Source organism: Pseudopipra pipra, chromosome 20 (assembly GCF_036250125.1).
Source record: "Pseudopipra pipra isolate bDixPip1 chromosome 20, bDixPip1.hap1, whole genome shotgun sequence".
NCBI classification, from domain to species: Eukaryota; Metazoa; Chordata; class Aves; order Passeriformes; family Pipridae; genus Pseudopipra; species Pseudopipra pipra.
In genome coordinates, this window is record NC_087568.1 from 11,217,930 (window position 1) to 11,235,289 (window position 17,360).

The following is a 17,360-nucleotide window of genomic DNA, read 5'->3' on the forward strand; positions in this document are numbered from 1 at the left end:
AACAGCTTTCCATTACTCATGTCCTCAGGAGACTCCAGCCCTGACTTTCAGAGCTGGGTGTCACAGCTTCCCAGGACAGCAGGTTTGGCCTTGGGCCTGGCTTTTTGTACTGGGGTACATGTGATGTCCCCAGGGGCTCGAGCGATGGCATTTTCCTTTCAGACTTTGCAGAGTAGCAGGAGACATTTATGGTGCTGTCTGACACAGAAGATTCCTCATTTCTCCTTTCTTCTCTGGGAAAATGTTCAGAGAACAAAAAATAAATTTTAAAAGACAGTCTCATTTTCTAGTTTTGAGAAGTTAGTGCTCTGTTTGTTGCAGGTAGTGGAGAGATGGATGTTCACTGTGTGGAAGGAACTATGCTTGGTTGCTTTCAAGTCCATCATCTCCAAGGCCTCCAACAACTCACATGGAGTGAGAGAGACTCTGGAAATGGGGCTCAGAAATGGGCTCAGCACAAATCCTGAGCCTGTGGTGCCCCTGAATGCTGGTCTGGCTGGTCCTGGACCATTTCTTTTGGGCAACAGGGAGCTTTGGGCTGCCCCTGCCTCTCCCAGAGCAGAAACTTCCCCTTCCCTGCCTGATCATGTGACCCAGCTTCAGCGTGGTTGCAGAGCACCTACAGCTGGAACAACACAGCTAAAATTAATTTGATATGAATAGAGGGCTGAAGACACTGAAGAGCAGGAAACTCATGTGCTGGGCCTGTGTTTTGGGGCTATGGGCACCCCAGAGAAGCCCCCGTACACCAGCGGGACCCCCAGTGGCTGGCAGGTGCCAGCACCATGTCAGCTCTATGGTCCCACCACAGGCCCTGCTCCCAGGGAATCCGCCCCTGGCAGATCTGCATCTCAGGAGGGTTTATTCAGCTTCCTGGACACTTAGCAGTGTCTGGTGCTTCAGTCTGAGCTATTCGGCCGCGTTGGTAGCTTGGAGAGGAATAGGTCTGATCCCTGATATCCCCTGATATCCCTAAATGCTGATAGGAAACATTGTCCTTGGCTAGTGTTGCCCCCCACGGGCAAGGAAGGGCAGGATGCAGCTCAACACCAAACTCAGGGGAGTCTGAGTCCTGTCCCTGGGGTCTCTGCTGTGCATGATGTGGTGGGGAGTCAGGGAAAGGAGGCAGAGAGCTGAGTCCACGTGTGCAAAGCCCTTCTCCCCTCACCTGCTGCCTGGCTGCTTCTTTGAGTGCAATACAGGGAAAGAAGGGGAAACTTGTTTATTTCTGACCTTGGAATAAAGGCAGACCCCCCTCACCAGCCCATCCACTGGAGGAGCAGTGGGGACACCATCAGCACCCGCTCCCCCACTCCCCCAGCAAACCTCCCTGCAGAACTGGGGGCACGTTTTTCATTTGGCTTTTGCTCGTGGCAGGGTTTCAGTGTCGCAGCCACGGCAGGAATTCCCACCTGTTCTCGCCCACAGTCCTCCCCCAGCAGAACGGATGGCACTGCAGCTCACTCCAGGGCTGGTGCTGTGTGCCAGCCCTCGGCGTGGGGACTGGCACAGACAGGATGCCTGGTCTGATAGAGGCAAACCCCCAGCTGGGTGTGTGAGATGTTTGAGCCCCTGCCATGCAGCAGTCTCACTGCCTCTCTCCCCTTCTGTCCCTTTGCTGTTTCTGCTACCACCATGTCTCTCCCCAGTGCCCGGGCAGTGGGACACAGCAAGGTGGCAAATCCCTGGACACCAGGACTGTTATTTACTGTCCCAACCTTGTGGGATCCCACTTGAGCCTCTGAGCTCTCCAGCCACTTCATCTTTTTGTTTCCATCTTCACACATTTTTCTGGACAGTGTGTTTTCACATCTCCTGTTTGTTTTGAATGCTGGGGGAGATGGACACACAGCAGTGAATTCCCAGCCTGGAACACGCTGTGTCCGCCGCTGGCACAACACGGGGCCAGGGGTGTGAAAGCACCTGCTGAGAGCGTGGTCATGTTGCAACAGTGACAGCAGCTGCCTGCAGCCATCCTGCTCCTCATGTGGTCACTGCGACTGTGGCCCCCAGGGGAGGAACACAGAGCCCCCCCTGTGACACATGTGGGCAGGTGCCAGTGGGACCCAGCACCACATTTCAGGAGGATGCTGAGCTGGGCTCACCACTGCAGCGCAGGGAGGAATCAAGTGCTTCACCCACAGGGGGTCAGGGAGGAGGGAGGTGGGAGCAGCTGAGGGACTTTACCCCAGCCAGGACAGTGCATTATCCTGCTCTTGGCATGATTCTATTTGACGTTTCCTCCCAGTGACTCCGGGGCTGCCCAGTCTCTGTGGTTTGATATCAGCAAAACCCTCTGGGTGGGGGTCGGGTCTGAGCAGGGGAGGGGGCCCGTCTCCAACAAGCCCCAGCTCTAGTTCACAGGGTGGCATTGGGCTGGACTGGGCCGGCAGGGGCTCAGCTGCCAGCACTGCTGTCTGTGCTGCTGTGGATGCCAGCTGGAACCAGCCACTTGAGCAGGGATTCATCTATCCTAACGAATCTTCCCATGGGATTTTATTGGGCTCTGGTTCTGGGTGGTGCTCAGCCATGCTGACAGTACTCAGGGATCCACCAGGATGCTCCACCAGCACCCTCTCATTAGCCTTTATTTTAAAACAAGGAGTCTCATGCCAGTCGCAGCAGCTTCAGGACGTGGTCCTGTATCTTGGCAACAGTGCTGAGTCCTCTGGTCCAGGCCTAAAAATTGGAGCCTTTTGAGTGCTTTGGGTGGTTGTCTGGCTATACCCTCAACCTCCAAGGTCACTGAGTCCATGCTGGATGTGCTGCCAGAGGGTATCTCCTCACATTCCGCCGGCTTCAGCATCACAATGGTCCCACCTCTCACAGCTGGCCTCTCCTTGACCACACTCAGGACCTCCTCCCTTTCCTTCCCACATCCTCTGCTGCTGTTTGGGAGCAGATCCTGTTTCTGGTGGACTCCTGAGGGCTTCGCCCACAAGGTGATTCCTTCTCTCTGTCTGCCAGTTTGTCAGATCCGGGCAATGTCACTGGGTTTTTTTGACCAGTTCTTCATACTTCTGTGTTTTTCTTTTTGTTGTTGCTTCACCTCAGGTGCCCTCCAGAACAGCCCAGGGATGCACCAGAGTAAAGGCAGGCTGAGGACATGCTTGCATGTGCAGGAAGGGCAGGAGGGGCAGGAAGGGGAGGAAGCCAGGACCAAACACTGCCCTGCAGCACAGCACAGTGCCCAGAGTGGAGCCTTTGGCCCTGGGCTGGCAGACAGGGGCCCACACTCCCTGCCATCTCTGCCTGGTGAGGAGCACAGGGACAGCAGGATGGAGTCACACCAGGCTCTATTTCTACCAGGGCCTCCAGCAGGTTGGAGCTCCCTGCAGGGACCTTGGCTTTCCTCTCCTTCCCACAGAAAGCTCAAGGAGAGGTGAGGCTTGGCTCTGTGGAAATGCAGATGGATTTGCTTGCCCAGCATTTGTCCCCAGGTAGATGTCAGCAGGTACCTGAGGAAGTGGGGCCACTTGTGCCTGTGACAGTGGCATAGGCTGGGTGCCAGCTGTGCCTTCCACTGGGTGCAGGAACTGAATTGAGGTGGTTCACAGTGATGTAGGCAAGGCAGAAGCACCCAGGAGAACCCTGCACTGTCCTTGAGCACAAAGCTGGCATTGCCATCCATGCTGATGCTGGCACTCAGGCTGTCATTAGCACCCACACTGATGTTGGCCTTAAACATCCACTGGACTGGCCTTAAACACCCAAACTGGAGTTGGCACCCAGGCTGGTGTTAGCAATCCAGGCTGGAATTAGCTCCCAGGCTGGTGTAAAACAGCTAGACAGGCACCAGCACCTAGGTTGGCAGGAGCACCCAGGCAGCATCTCTTGACTGGATTGAGGGACAGAGGGACAAGATCAGGATGCAGCAAAGGTAATGCTAGAAAAGGATTTTACTGGATTTGGTGGAACTTGCAGGAAAATAACAACAGCCCTGGTAGAGCTGAGGGAAACCTGGAGTGATTGGACAGGGCTTGGAGCAAGCTGGGATAGTGGAAGATGTCCCTGCCCATGGCAGGGAGTTGAAACGAGATGACTTTAAAGGTCCCTTCCAACCTAAACTAGTCTGTGATTCTAATGTCCCAATTAGGTGGCAGTGCCCTTCTCTGGGGCAGACCCCCTCACTGCTGGCACCTGTGGGGTGCAGGACAGCTGCAACCTGCATGCTGTCCCCTGCTAGACCCAAACCAACCCCCAGCCTGGCCAGGCTAAGGGTTATTTTTGGCATTGGGAGTGCAAAAGGCAAGTGTCAGGAAGGGATGCAGGGCTGGGGGGTGACAGCAGCCCTGCCACGTCGTGCCCTCCTCAGCCCCGTCTGCACCTTGGGGTCAACATCAGCAGGAAGGTGGTTTGGCTTAATCCAAACCTGGGTGCCCCAGTGACACTTTGTTCTTGATCCCAACCAGCAGCAGCAGCACTAACCCTGCCTGTCCTCTGCAGTGCTGCGGCCAAGCCCGAGAGGGGCCATGCTGGGGTTTCAGGTCCAGACCCTCTGTCTGCAGCAGTTTCTGTCTCCCAAGGGATTTAGGGGCACTGCTTCCCTTCACACCCGGGGCACAAAACTTCCTGGCAGCCTGACGATCCTTGTGTGAAGCCAGCCTGGGTCCCAGTAAATGCTGCCATCCCTGTTGTTCTCCTCAGAAGGGCCGAAGGGGAACCTCAGTGTGGGTCTTTGGAGGATCTTCCATGGGAAATGCTGAGATACTGTGGCCTTTGGAGCAATGGAGTCTTTGGCAGTGTGTCCTTTTTGGGGTGCCTTGGCCTTGTGCTGGCTCTGAGCAACTAAGAGTGAGGCTTGGGGACTTCATCCCATGTGACCACCAGATTAACAGGGAGTTAAACCCCACCATACCAGCTCAGCCTGGAGCATTTTTGCCTCTTCACTTTCTCCCTGGTCTTGTGACACAAAGAGCAAAGCTGCCAGTCTGCCCGGAATGACCTCTGTGCCCTCCAAACCTAACCCCTTCCTCAGAAAGACAAAAATCTCATTGCCTTGCACCTCCATCTGTTTAGTGAACAGTTTAACCTAACAAGATTAGCACTCAGGGTTGGCTCTTCTGCTTTTACGTTTTTCCCCTGCCGTTTGCAAAGAAAACAGCATTGGATTTGGGACAAAAGCTTGAAACCCCTCATTTGTAAGTAGTGCAGACTTTGGAAACTGTTTTGTTCCAAAGTTATCTGGGGAAGGGCTTGTGAATCCTCTCCTAAAACAAACAGGAGCTGGACGAGGGGCTCAGCCACAGGGAGGATGGAGCCCAGCACAAGGCATTGTGCCCAGCACTGGGGAAATTGCAGCAGGTTATTCCCCCCAAGGAAGTTTGTGAGGAGAGAGGGTTGTGGTAGCAGAGAGAGGCTGTGGTGAGGTGGCTGAAACAGGAGTGAATTGTTCCCTGTTCCCCCACAGGCACCCTCTGTCCTGTTGGGAACGCATGGGGAGTGCAGGCACGTGGAGGTGATGGATGAAGCCGTGGCAGGAAAGGGTCATAGAGTCATAGAATCACAGAATCATGGAACTGTTAAGGTTGGAAAAGACCTTTCAGATCATCAAGTCCAACTGAGACCACCACCATGTTCACCACTAAACCATGTTCCCAGGTGCCACATCCACGTGTTTTTTGAGCACTTCCAGGGGTAATGACTCTATCACTGCCCTGGGCAGCCTGTTCCAGGGCTTGACCACCGTTTCTATGAAAAAAGATTTGCTAATATGTAGTCATGAAAGAGCAGTGGGTGTCAAAGCCGAAGTAACCTGTGAGGGGACACAAGTGGATTTTTTTAAGTGTGTGTGATCCTTAACCACCACCACATCCCTCCTCCACAGGAACCCCTTCCAGCAGGCTCAGCCTTGGTCCTCTGCTGTAGCCTGGCACTGCCCAGGGAGGTGACAGTCTAAAGAGTCCCTAGGGAATCTTCGTCAGGGTGGGGGGGAAAAGGTAAGGGGTCTGATTTTCATTCTCTGGGACTGTTTTCCCCTCCCTCATCTCCCACCCACCCCCTCCCTTTTCTCCACATTATGCTGAGCTTGAATTGGGCCTTCACAAAGGGGATTAGGGGCCGGTTGCTGATAAATAGGAAAGCAGGTTGGAAGCGTGGGAACCAGCCATGGCGCAGCACGGAGGGACATTCCTGCTCCGGAGGGCCGGGCGGGAGCAAAAGTCCGGGCTAACCCCGGGTCACCCGGGGGACCCAGCGCCTGAGAAGATTTGTTCGGACACTGGCTTTTGTTGTGCACAGTTCCGTGTCAGCCCAGCGTGTCTCTCGCTGCTGTTGATGGGGAAGGAAAGCGCTATTGTCCGGTGCCCGAGGGCCCCCCTTTCACCGCGGCGCTTTCGGGGTGACGTCAAGGCGGTACGTGGGAACCCGAGCAGCCAGCCCAGAGCGGGGCCAGTGGTCCCAGCCGTGCTCCGTGTCTGCCGAGGCCAGCAGGGATGCCCACAGGGTCCCAGGGAGCTGAGCGTTGCCTGTGGGGCCAGAGCTCTGCCTTCCCTGTGCAAACTATCCCGGTAGTGCTGCGAGAGCCACAGCCAGGTGGGATGGATCCTCCAGCAGACAACTGGGTGGGAATGTGGAGAGTGTTTTTCTTTATCGCAGCCCCGGCATTATCAGGGAAATTTCCCAGAGAGAGGGGTGATCCCGCCAAAAAATTCCTGCTGGGAAATGTCTGCTGGCTTAGAGGATGGCCGCCCAGCCTGCAAGTCCCAGGGCTGTCTGTGGCATCCACTCTCGCTGCACCTCACACCTGCCAATGGGTTGAGAATCCTTCATCCTGATGGTTTTACTCTCCTCCTGGAGACCCCAAGAGAGGTGGGAGAAGGGCCTGGGACAGGTCTGACTCACCCCTGGTCCAGCTCCTGCTCTGGCCTCTTTTCGGGAAGAGGCCAGGCAGGGAATTTCCCCGATGAGCACTGTGGGCTTGTGCAGTGAGGCTGCCCGGGACAGCCAAATGAGGCTCAGCTGCTTTGCATCTGGCGCCGGGGCTGGAGCAGCACAGCAGAGCATCTGGGGACAGGCGGCGTGCCAGGGAGGGAGCCTGCTGGGAAAATCACTCCAGCCCGCCTCTGCCTCCTCCCCCCGTGACCTGACAGCGAGGAGCTGCAGGTGACCTTGAACCCTCCCATTGGTCCTGGCTGGGCTCAGCACAGTTCATCCTCCACCTCTATGCTCAAAAAAGGAGCTGAGCACCAAGGATGGGACTTGCTCCCAGCCCTCCCCTCCTCCTCTGAAGCCCAATTTTGCTGCCGAAGGCTCCATCCAGGGTCTTGGCAGGGATCACCAGGATGAAGGACACTCCAGAGCTGGCCCCAAAAGCTCAAACGAGCCAAAGTCAAATGGTATAAACGGCCATATCCAAGTGTATATAGATGTGCACCAACAGGCTTTGTGTCCAGCAGGGAGGCAAAGGGGGAGAGCGACAAATATGTGCTGCCAGAGGGTCCTGTGGCTGCATTCTGCCGCACTGGAAAGGAAAACAGAAGCCTCTTCTATGAGCTGAGATTACCCCAGAGAAATGGGACAGCTCAAGGGGACGGGGGACTGTGGCTGCTTTGCTGCTGAGGATGCACATTGCCCTGCCTGGGAAATCTGTGTAGGCAGCTCTGGAAATATTCATGGAGGTCACTTGGGAGTCTAGAAGCTGCAGGGGCAGTGTGGCTCTGCTAGGGCTGGGCAGCAGCCAGGGGTTTTTTGAAAGAGCTGTGAAAAAAGCAGGAATAGCTTCCAAGAAGCTGGATTTTCACCTGGTCTGGGTCCTTCCTGGTGGATGGAAAAAACAAGTCACCATCTGGCTGCATTTTTGGGGCCTTGCCCAAAGTGCCTCCCTGGCCCTGTGTGTGTCTGAGGGCAGGGACCCACTGTGCTGCTGCCCACCTGTACCCTGTTGCTGAGTCAGCACTTGGCAAGCCACAGTGCTCCTGGTGAGCCTGGGAGCATGCACAGGTGGGAACAAGGATGAGGATGGGAATGGGAATGAGACTGAGGATTGGGATTGGAATGGGAATGAGGACTAGGATGAGTCTTTTTAGCAGGGCCTGTTGCAACAGGACAAGGGGTGATGGTTTTAAATTAAAAGAGGAGACATTAATATTAGACATAAGGAAGAGGTTCTTTTACAGTGAGAGTGGGGAGGCCCTGGCACAGGTTTCCCAGAGAAGCTGTGGAAAGTGGAAGCTGTGGAAGCCCTGGAAGTGTTCAAGGCCAGGTTGGACAGGGCTTGGAGCAACCTCGGATAGTGGAAGGAGTCCCTGCCTGTGGCAGGAGGAAGGGAACTGAATGGTCTTTAAGGCCACTTCCAACCCAACGCATTCTGTAAGGATGAGGATGGGACAGAGATGCTCTCCTGCTCGAAGCAGATGGGATGCTTTCAGACATATCACTCTTGCACAAGCCCACTGTGTTGCCCAGGCTCCTCTGTCCCTCACCCCACCTGCCCAGTTACTCCTCCTCCTCTCCTGTGGGTTCAGAGACCCACAGGATTGGAGGGAGCTGGGAACAGCCTGAGACAATCAAGTCCTGGGTGTCGCAGTGTGGTCCTGGTGGATGTGGCTGTGGCACATTCCATGGGCACAGAGGGGCAACTCCCCAGCACCAGGAAGGGGATGGTGCTCTGGGTGAGGCTACTTCTTCCAGCCACTGCACTTTGGGTGCCTGACTCAAATCATCTTCTGCATTCTCCAGCAGTACCACCCACTTGCCTACAACCCCCCCCCATGGTGCAGCATCACCCACCCCCAGCCAGGCTGAGTTCCTCTGGAGTGCTTGGAGGAGCTGCCTGGCCACCATTATCTCCAGCCTCTCCCACCATGGCTCCCCCCTGCTGAAGGGACTCAGCCAATCCCTGCCTGCTGTTGGAATTTTCTATAGAAAATAAATAGTCCTGCAGCAGGAGAGGATTTTATCCTCATTGTTATTATTCCCAGCTCTCTGAGTCCCCACCTTGGCCCTGCCTAATCCAATACAGCTGTTTCCTGTGCTCCACAACAGCCCTGACGCTCCAGCCCATTTATTTAAATAGGTAAGATCCAGATTTCCAGAGCAAAACAAACAGTGCTGGATGACTGAATGGCTCCAGCCTGAACCCCCTGTGCCCCACCAGTGCCTCCAAGCCTTCAATCCTCTTCTGGCCCCCTGGGTTCCCCTCTGCCACCGTGGCAGGGCAGGGATGGCTGGAGAAGGCACTTGTGGAGGCGCTGATGGTGGCCAGTTTGATTCCTTTATCCAGTGCTGGGAGAGGGCCAAGGGAAATTGTCCAGTTGTCCCAAAAGAGCACATTTCTCTGACTGGAATCTTTAAGGCTTTTGCCTGGGAAACCAGCGGATCAGACCTCTCCTTTCCATCAGTGGGATGTTAAGCCCCTGTGCCCCTCCACAGCTCTGTAAACCCTGGTACATGTGTACCAGGGGAGAAAATTCCCCTTGGTCAATCTGTATGGGATTAGTTAGAAGGATAAATAATAAATGTGAGAAAGGCAAGTCACCAGGATGTTTGGGTTCAGCAGGGGAGGCAGGCTGGGAACATCAAGGGTGTTAAGATGGACTCTCGAGTTTTGCTGGGCTGAGCTTTATGGCTGTTTTGTAGCATTAGATGGAATTTGGGTTGCTGCGGTTATGGAAAAGAATTAACGACAGGTGCTAATTGCTTCCTTATATTAGGAAGAAGTTCTTCCCTGTGAGGGTGGTGAGGCCCTGGCAGAGGTTGCCCAGAGAAACTGTGATTGCCTCATCCCTGGAATTGTTCAAGGGCAAGTTGGACAGGGCTTGGGATAGTGGAAGGTGTCCCTGCCCATAGCAGGGGGTGGAACTGGATGATCTTAAAGTTCCCTTCCAACTCAAACCAGTCTGTGATTCTGTGGTTCTATGATTTGAGCATCTAGAAAGCAGCCTGGAACACCGGAGCTCTGTGGGTTACCTCACTGGCACTCATGGAGTGCATGGGGCAAACTCCCGGCCCTTCTAACCATCCTTGTGTGGAACACATCAGCCAGCACAGACAGCACAGGTGGGTACTGCTCAGGCATGGACTGGGTCAGACCTGCCAGGGCTCCCCTTACCCCAGCACCCCACCCGCACCGCGGGTTTGAGCTTGTGACGCTCACTGGGGACAGCCCCGTGTGCCAGGAGCTGTGGTGACTCTGCGCCTCAGCCCTCCTTTGGTCCTGAGCCCCCTGGCCCACGAGTGTCTCCATTCCCACGGCTCATCCCTTTGGCTCTCTGAGGAAAAGCCGTTTGCTGGTGTGAAAACTCTTTAGTGTTAATTCCTGGCTGTTTGGGTGCAGTTCTGTGCCGTGGCGATGCTGACATGTCCTGACGCCACATGGCCTGTCCCGGGAGTGCTCACTGATGGCCCCATCGCTGCTCCCAGCAGTGGCACTGCCTGGCAGGAGCCCAGCCCAGGCCATGGCCCTTCCCCATGGGAATGCCACTGGGATGCCATCTGTGGGTGTGTGTTTCCCAGTGACAGCTTGGGGCAGAGCTTGCCCCAGGTGCCGCCAACACCAGTGGCACATGACTGCCGTGGGGCAGTGCTTGGCCAGGCCTCCTGTAGGAGTCCCAGAGTTAGAATGCTTCACATGAGCCTGTTGCTTTCTTTTCCTTTTCCTTTTCCTTTTCCTTTTCCTTTTCCTTTTCCTTTTCCTTTTCCTTTTCCTTTTCCTTTTCCTTTTCCTTTTCCTTTTCCTTTTTTCCCCTTGTTATTCTTTTTCTCTCTCTTCTTAATTTTCTTTCTATTTGTCTTTTTCTTCTTAATTTTCTTTCTATTTTTCTATTTCTCTCGTTCTCCTGCTCTCCTGGCTATTCCCATTACCCAGCTGTACTCCCTCTGCAGTTCACACCCATCAGGCACTTTGTTCCCTGCTGCTTTACAAAGACTCACTGCCCTTCGACAGAGGTGCCCCCGTGCCCTGACACCCTGACCTGTGTGGTGACACAGGTCACCTTTATACCAGAACCCAGAAATAAACCGTGGCTGGACCATGAAATGCTGGTTGTTTGCCAGTATGACAGTGAGCTTCCCTCTCTCCTGGGCTGGAGGCTGGGCAGGGCGGCTGGGATGGTTCCTTTGGGAACCAGCTTGTCACCCACAGTCAGGAATGCCAGGGCACAGGGACATCTGCCCGCCGGGACACGTGGCCCCAGCCCGGCGGGCTGGCTCTGCGTGGGCACGAGTTCACAGACGTGAGCCGAGTTTGAGCTGATGGGAGGGAGAGCAGGCACCTGAAAGCAGCCAAATTTTGGGGGCGCTGAGCAGTTTGCTGGTGACTGCAGAGGTGGTAGAGGTGACCGGAGCTCACCCACCATCCCTCTCCCAAGGGCAGGGGCCATTTGGTCGCGGCAGCCTCGGGCTCAGGCGGTGCCGGCGCGGTGCGGGGGGGGCGGCGAGAGGGGCCTGGTTCGCACCTCGGCGGGAGATGAAAGAGCCGCTGGGCCGGGAGATGAAAGCGCCGGCGGGGCCGCGGCGAGCGAGGACGGAGGTGAGGGGAAGCCCCGAGAGTTGTTTTTCTTCTCATCTCTGCGGCGCAGCGGGACAGCGGCAGCCAGTGCCAGGCTTTCCCAGGGCCAGAGCAGAGCCGGACCCCGCAGCGCCGGGGTCCCCTCCCGGTTCCAGACCGAGATGCCGAAGCAGCGGCAGAACCCACTGAGCATCCGTCAGGATGTTGCATGGAGGGAGGGAGGCTCTGGGGCTGTTTGTTGAAGGAGGAGTGTAGAGGGGATAATAATCTCTCCTTTAATAATTTGATCATGGTGAGTTAATAACCTCTCCTTTGCCTGAGACGGAAGCTGTGAGAGCAGGAATGCCAGGGGCAGTCAAAGTCAGCCTGAGCCAAGCAGGTGTTCCCTGAGCTGCTGAGGATGTTCTGCTCCAGAGGTCCCTGTAACCTCCTGCACTGGAGTGGTGTGTCCCCAGTGGCTCCTGCAGAGCAGTGACAGCAGAGGCTGGCGCTCTGGCAGACGGGCACTCACACTTTCTTTAGGACTTGGAGGTTTGGATTTTGATGTGCCTTGGGCTTTGAGATTGAGTCTCCAAGACCAATGTCAAGCTGCGTCTCCAAAAAATTTCTCCCCGGGGTCCATTTTTTATTTTTGTGTATCATTTTTGGATACGAGAAGGGCCTGGGCTGTTTGAAGTGCCTCAACCTTGCAGGTATGAATGAAATGGGGCTGAGCAGGCACAGATCCCACCCAGCTGCTCCCTTCAGCTCTCTCCCAGGGTTAACCCCGAGTCTGCTCACCCCAGCAGCTCAAGCGGAGCTCAAAAAGTTTTATCCTCCAGCCCTGGCCCTGTGTGTCTCAGAGCTCTGCCAGGCTGCAGGACCTTCTGGTGACCAGGGTCCCTGACTGGCTATTACCGCAAGGGCAGTGAGGAACAGGGCATTGACCCCTGATATGGCAGGTGAGGACCAGAAAGGCTTCAGGGCCCACGGGGAGTTGATGAGGATGCTGATGGAGCCAGAGAGGTCTCCAGCTTGGCTTCTGCATGACCCAGACTGCAATGTGCTCATCCCTGCATGGACTGACCTGAAAAATTGTGGAAATCACTTGTTTCAGCTTAAAATGTTGTGTTTGCATTTAATTTTCATTGCCTCAGGGCGGCTTGGCTGGACCTCTTTGATTGGTTTCAGGCAGACCTCAGGTGGGGAAGCAGAAAATCTGAAGCCACCTAAACCACTCTCCGTTTGTGTCTCCTGGCTGCTCTCCCAGCAGGTCTGGGGCTGCCGCCCGCTCTGGGGACCGCCCTGTGCACCTCTCACCCTGCACACACCGGGCACCTGGGGTTGGGGAGCTGCTCCAGGGAGCTGGGCTGGAATGAAGGCACCGGACAAACCCTCCCAGTTTCTCTCTCTCAGCTGCAACAACTCTGACAGTGTTCTGCCTGCTCCTCCCTGGAAAACACCAAGCCTTTCAGGACCTGTGAGGTTCAGTTGGCATTGGGAAGTCTGGGGACAATGGTCTGAGGGACAAAGGTCCCGACTCAGCTCTGTGCCTCCCCTCTGCACCAGCTCTCCCTCCTCCTGCCTCATCCACCCCAAATGGTGGGTAAGGATTGCTTCTCACCTTGTCCGAAGCTTCACACCTGTGGCCTTGTCTCGATTCCTGACTCGAAGGTGCTTCTGAACCACACACAGGCAGCGACAGCTCACCCACGTGTTCATCTCCATCACATGGACATCTGTGAGTGCAGGGCAGGCTCTGCCCTCGCTTCTCAAGCACCACAGCACCTGTGTCATGTGGGGAACTAAACCTGCCCAGGGTTTCCCAGGACACTAGGAGTGAACCAAGAGTTTTTGAAATCAGCCCAGAATTGCACTGGGACAGAGCCTGCATTATCATACCTTTGCTTCCTCCTGAATTCCAGTCCTCTGACACGTTTAGATCAAATCTGATGACCCAAATCTGACTGCAGCAACCGAGAGGAGAAATGATCCTCCAAAAAGAGCAGCCCGGCCACCCCGGACCTTGCACCCATCCACAGAGGAGCAGCCAGGCAGCACCAAAACCAGTCACCAGGTTTAATTCAATTACTTTGCAGAGCAGAGCCAGTGGCACCTCTACAGCATCCACAGCAGTGGGACAGCCTGTGCAAAACAGCTGAGTGGGCTGGGGCCAGGAGCCAATAAACACGTGAGCCATGAGAAACCCACTTGCCTCTCTGCAACGGGACCTGCCGATGGAGCTGGGGGAGCACATGGGCACCCCATTCATGGGAGTTGGCCAGCAGCTAGTTGGGAGTCCTGGCAAAGTCTCCCAGCCCTTCGAGACAGGCAGGTTGTGGGGTCAGGGAGGGAGCTGCCTTCGGAGCCAAATGCAGGTAGAGGCAGGCATGGAAGGAAGCAATAGGGAGTAGGGAGAAAGGAAAAAACTGGGCACACATCCCTCTTTCCACCTGCTTTCCTCATTAGGAGCGTGGAGCTGGTTAAGGCTCCAAGGCAACATGTGAATCTGGAATCTGTGGGGTCTTGCAAGGATGTGTCCCCAGGTTTGGGACACCTGATGTGGCTTTGGGCACCTCTCAAGCCCACTCCCCCAAGTTGCCAAGGGTCTCCAAACAATAATGGGGCAGAGCAGGTATTGTTAATGTGAAGAAACCAGGAAAACTTTTCATTTCAAGAACTCTCCTGTGGCCCCTTCTTTATCTCAGTGTCAAGCAGCTGCGATGGGCAGAAGCTCAAGCTGCTGCCCCAGACAGATCTCATTTAATAAAAAACCTGAGTGAAGAGGATGCTACTCCAACTGTTCCTCTTCTGAGACAATGTCTGCCAATGTCTGGGGCAGGGAGTCACGGTCCCAGATGATGCATGTCCTACCCCTGCTGCTGCCATGTTCCCAGGGAGGTCTGTGCTGCTGTGCTCAGTGCTCATCTGGCCGCTCTGGATGCTGACCTGGGGCTTGGCTGTTGTGCAGATGGGCTTTTCCATGGCCTGTGATGTTTTCCCAGTCTCGCTTCCCACCTTTCAGAATAGTCTGAAGGAGAGTGGGAGTTTCGGATGTTGCAAATCTCAACCTGCTTTGGTCAGTGGTGAGGGAAGAACCAGCCTGAGCCCTGCAAACTGCTCAAGGGGAGCCGGGGGGGAGCTGGTGAGGGTCTGTCAGCCTGGGGAACAGTCAGTCTGTCTGTCCAGGGAACAGCCAGGACAGCGTGCCTTCATGGAGACAGGCTCCCTGCAGCATAAACGCCAGGGGAGGGAGTCCCCCTTTCACCCCCACCTACAGCCCCATGCCCCCCTCTGCAAGGAGGGGCAGGCAAGGGCCACCTCAACCATCTCGGGGGCTGGAAGAAGGACCCCTCGCCCCGGGGATGGTTCTCCAGCTCCACCCCACCAGGACTGCGTGCCCGGCTGACCCCCCACTCACAGAGCCCCTTCCACCCCCAGCGCACATCCCAGGACTGGCGGGGTCTGGGAGCCGGCGGGGAGGGCTGGCCCCGGAGCCCCCGCTAAGTGCACTGGGGTTGGGTTTTTCCCACTCCTGGGAACCAAGCGTCGGCTTTTGTTGACGAACAGAGCGTAGCTTTCATGTGAAAAGGTTAGTACAGTATGTTAGTTCCTAATGAGGGGATAATAGAGTCTGATTCTCACACTCCGGAGACTGCGAGGTGACAGCAGCACGGGAGAAGGGTATTTAACACCTTCGCCTTGGGAACCTTTTCCCTTCCCAGCCAGAGTCCCCCCGCCTTGCCAAGAGCAGGGAGGAGGAGGAGGAAAAGGAGGAGGAGCGCGGTGCAACGCCTTTGTCCTCGCTTCCCTTTCGCACCACGATCCCATCCTATCGGCACACGCGTCCCCGCAGCCGGCAGAAGAGCCTGGGAAACAGTCGGACAATAATTCAGAACCTGGCTCCCTGTCGCTGGCTCACGGTGTCACAGTGTCCCTAGCTACAGGCACCGCGGGGAGGCTGCGGATCGCGGTGCCTGGTGGGGACAGGGCCCCCGGGCGGGTGTGTGGGGCTGTGGGGATGAGCCCCCCGGATGGCGGGTGCCCTCAGTCTGCGTCCCCGTGGCTGTCACCTCCCTCGCCGTGTCTGTGCCAGGACTGGGACTCACGGTGCCACCTGGGGCATCCTCAGTGGAAGCCTGGGCAGTGAACCACAGCCCAGGTGCTGCATGGGGAGGATTTAAGGGCCCTGCTGCCTGCCTTACTTTTCCTAGAAAAGTCAAGATTTCTTCCTAAATCCAGCCTCAGACCCGCCATCCCACTGCAGTGAAGCAGGAGGACAAACCCTGTGAGTTCGTGCCACCTGCAGGTGGCTGTGACCCCTCCAGGGCTGCCAGGCATCTACAGCCACATGCCATCCCGGGCTGGGGGGTCACATATAGGCTGGTGTTGCTGTTTTCTTAGGGGTCACAGCATCCAGCAAGGGCAGCCCCGACACCAAGGGGAGGGGTCACAGGGTGATTGCCTGCACAGTTGGCAGGAGCTTTGGTGCTGGCAGTGGCTGGAGGCTGGATGAAGCCTCCCCCAGGAGCTGCTGCTGTTTGTCTAACTGGCGGGGGGGGAGCTGGATTAAATCCATGGGTTCTGTATGTATTGAGGGAGTTCAATTTAGACTGCCCATGCAAGAGCTGGAATGTCCTCAGAGCAGGAGAGACCTGTTCTGCCAAATTCCACCCCATGGGATGCCAAATTATAGGTGTCATTGCTTGCCTGTCACTCCACTTCCCACTACTTACTGATCTCAGAAATGGCACATTTTTTAGGTAACCCTTTCCTAGGTGATCTGGTTCTGACACTGAGGTTGCCTGTGGGAAACCAGCAGCTTCCCAGTCCCCAGCACCTCCTGTCCTTGATGTGTGGCTCCTGCTGGGCCATGCTCAGGTGGGACAAGGAAGGCTGCAAAGCAGCAGCTCAGGGCCACTATGTCCCCTCCACAAGACTAAGTCAGACACCAGAGCATCAGGGGTGGAATTTTTTGGGAGTATGGTTTGTGCCTGCTAAAAGCAAGGTGCTGGGGAATTACTGCAAATAATGGCCAAAAATGTGGAGGGATGGCTCCTGCAGGGCTCGCAGGGCTGTGCCAGCTCGGTGTCATCAGACCTATCCTGGGCATCCAGGTGATCTGAGAGGGGATCTCCAAGCCATTGTACCCCAGTCTGCTGTCTTACAGGCCTCCCTGCTCCCAGCAGCACCTGGCTTCATTGCTCAGCTCTTCCATGCTCTTTTCTTTCTCTTTCATTCTTCAAAGTAGCAGGATGACAATTCCAGTCTCACTAGATTTTCTGACAGCATCACTTGAAGGGTGTGTGCTCTGGTTCCCACTGTGAGAGGAAGCCAGTGGCAGTGCCTCCCTGTCCTCTCCAGTGGGGCACAGTCCCACAGGCTGCCCAGCATGCAGCAAACCCCTCTCGGGGGAGCAGGGCCAGGCTCCAGGCTACTCACAGGGCTGGGCTGTCCTCTGCCCCACAAAACCCAGAGGGAAACAAAGGTAAAGTCCTGCACCTGGTTTGGGGCAACCCCAAGCACAAATACAGGCTGGATTGAGAAGGGATTGAGAGCAGCCCAGGGGAGAAGGACTTGGGGGTGTGGGTGGATGAGAAGCTCAACACATGCTCTGGCCACGTGCGCTGGCATCCCAGAACCCCCCCCCCCCCGTGTCCTGGGCTCATCCCACAGTGTGGGGTCAGCAGGTGAGGGGGGGATTCTGCCCCTCTGCTTCTCCCAGGTGAGACCCCACCTGCAGAGCTGCCTCCAGCTCTGAGGTCCCCAACATAAGGACATGGAGCTGCTGGAGCAAGTCCAGAGGAGTCCATGGAGGCTGGAGCACCTTTGCTATGGAGACAGGCTGGGAAAGCTTGGGGTGTTCAGCCTGGAGAAGAAAAGGCTCTGGAGAAACCTTAGAGCCCTTTCCAGTGCCTAAAAGGACTCCAAG

At 55.9% G+C, this 17,360-nt stretch overlaps 1 protein-coding gene across 13 annotated transcripts in view; it reads left to right on the forward strand.

Annotated features, from left to right (window-relative positions):
- The window catches only part of EXD3 (exonuclease 3'-5' domain containing 3), a 294,208-nt gene that overhangs the window by 249,405 nt on the left and 27,443 nt on the right, over positions 1–17,360 (forward strand). The window contains exon 21 of one of the 13 annotated variants that reach the window (XM_064677285.1): positions 12,620–16,003. The exons of 11 other annotated variants lie outside the window; for them this stretch is intronic. In XM_064677285.1, the coding sequence (XP_064533355.1) occupies positions 12,620–12,661 (42 nt within the window). In that variant the 3' untranslated portion in view covers positions 12,662–16,003. Of the gene's footprint in view, positions 1–12,585; positions 16,004–17,360 lie in introns of those variants that run through there. One more of the 13 variants, XM_064677287.1, reaches the window with a different exon arrangement.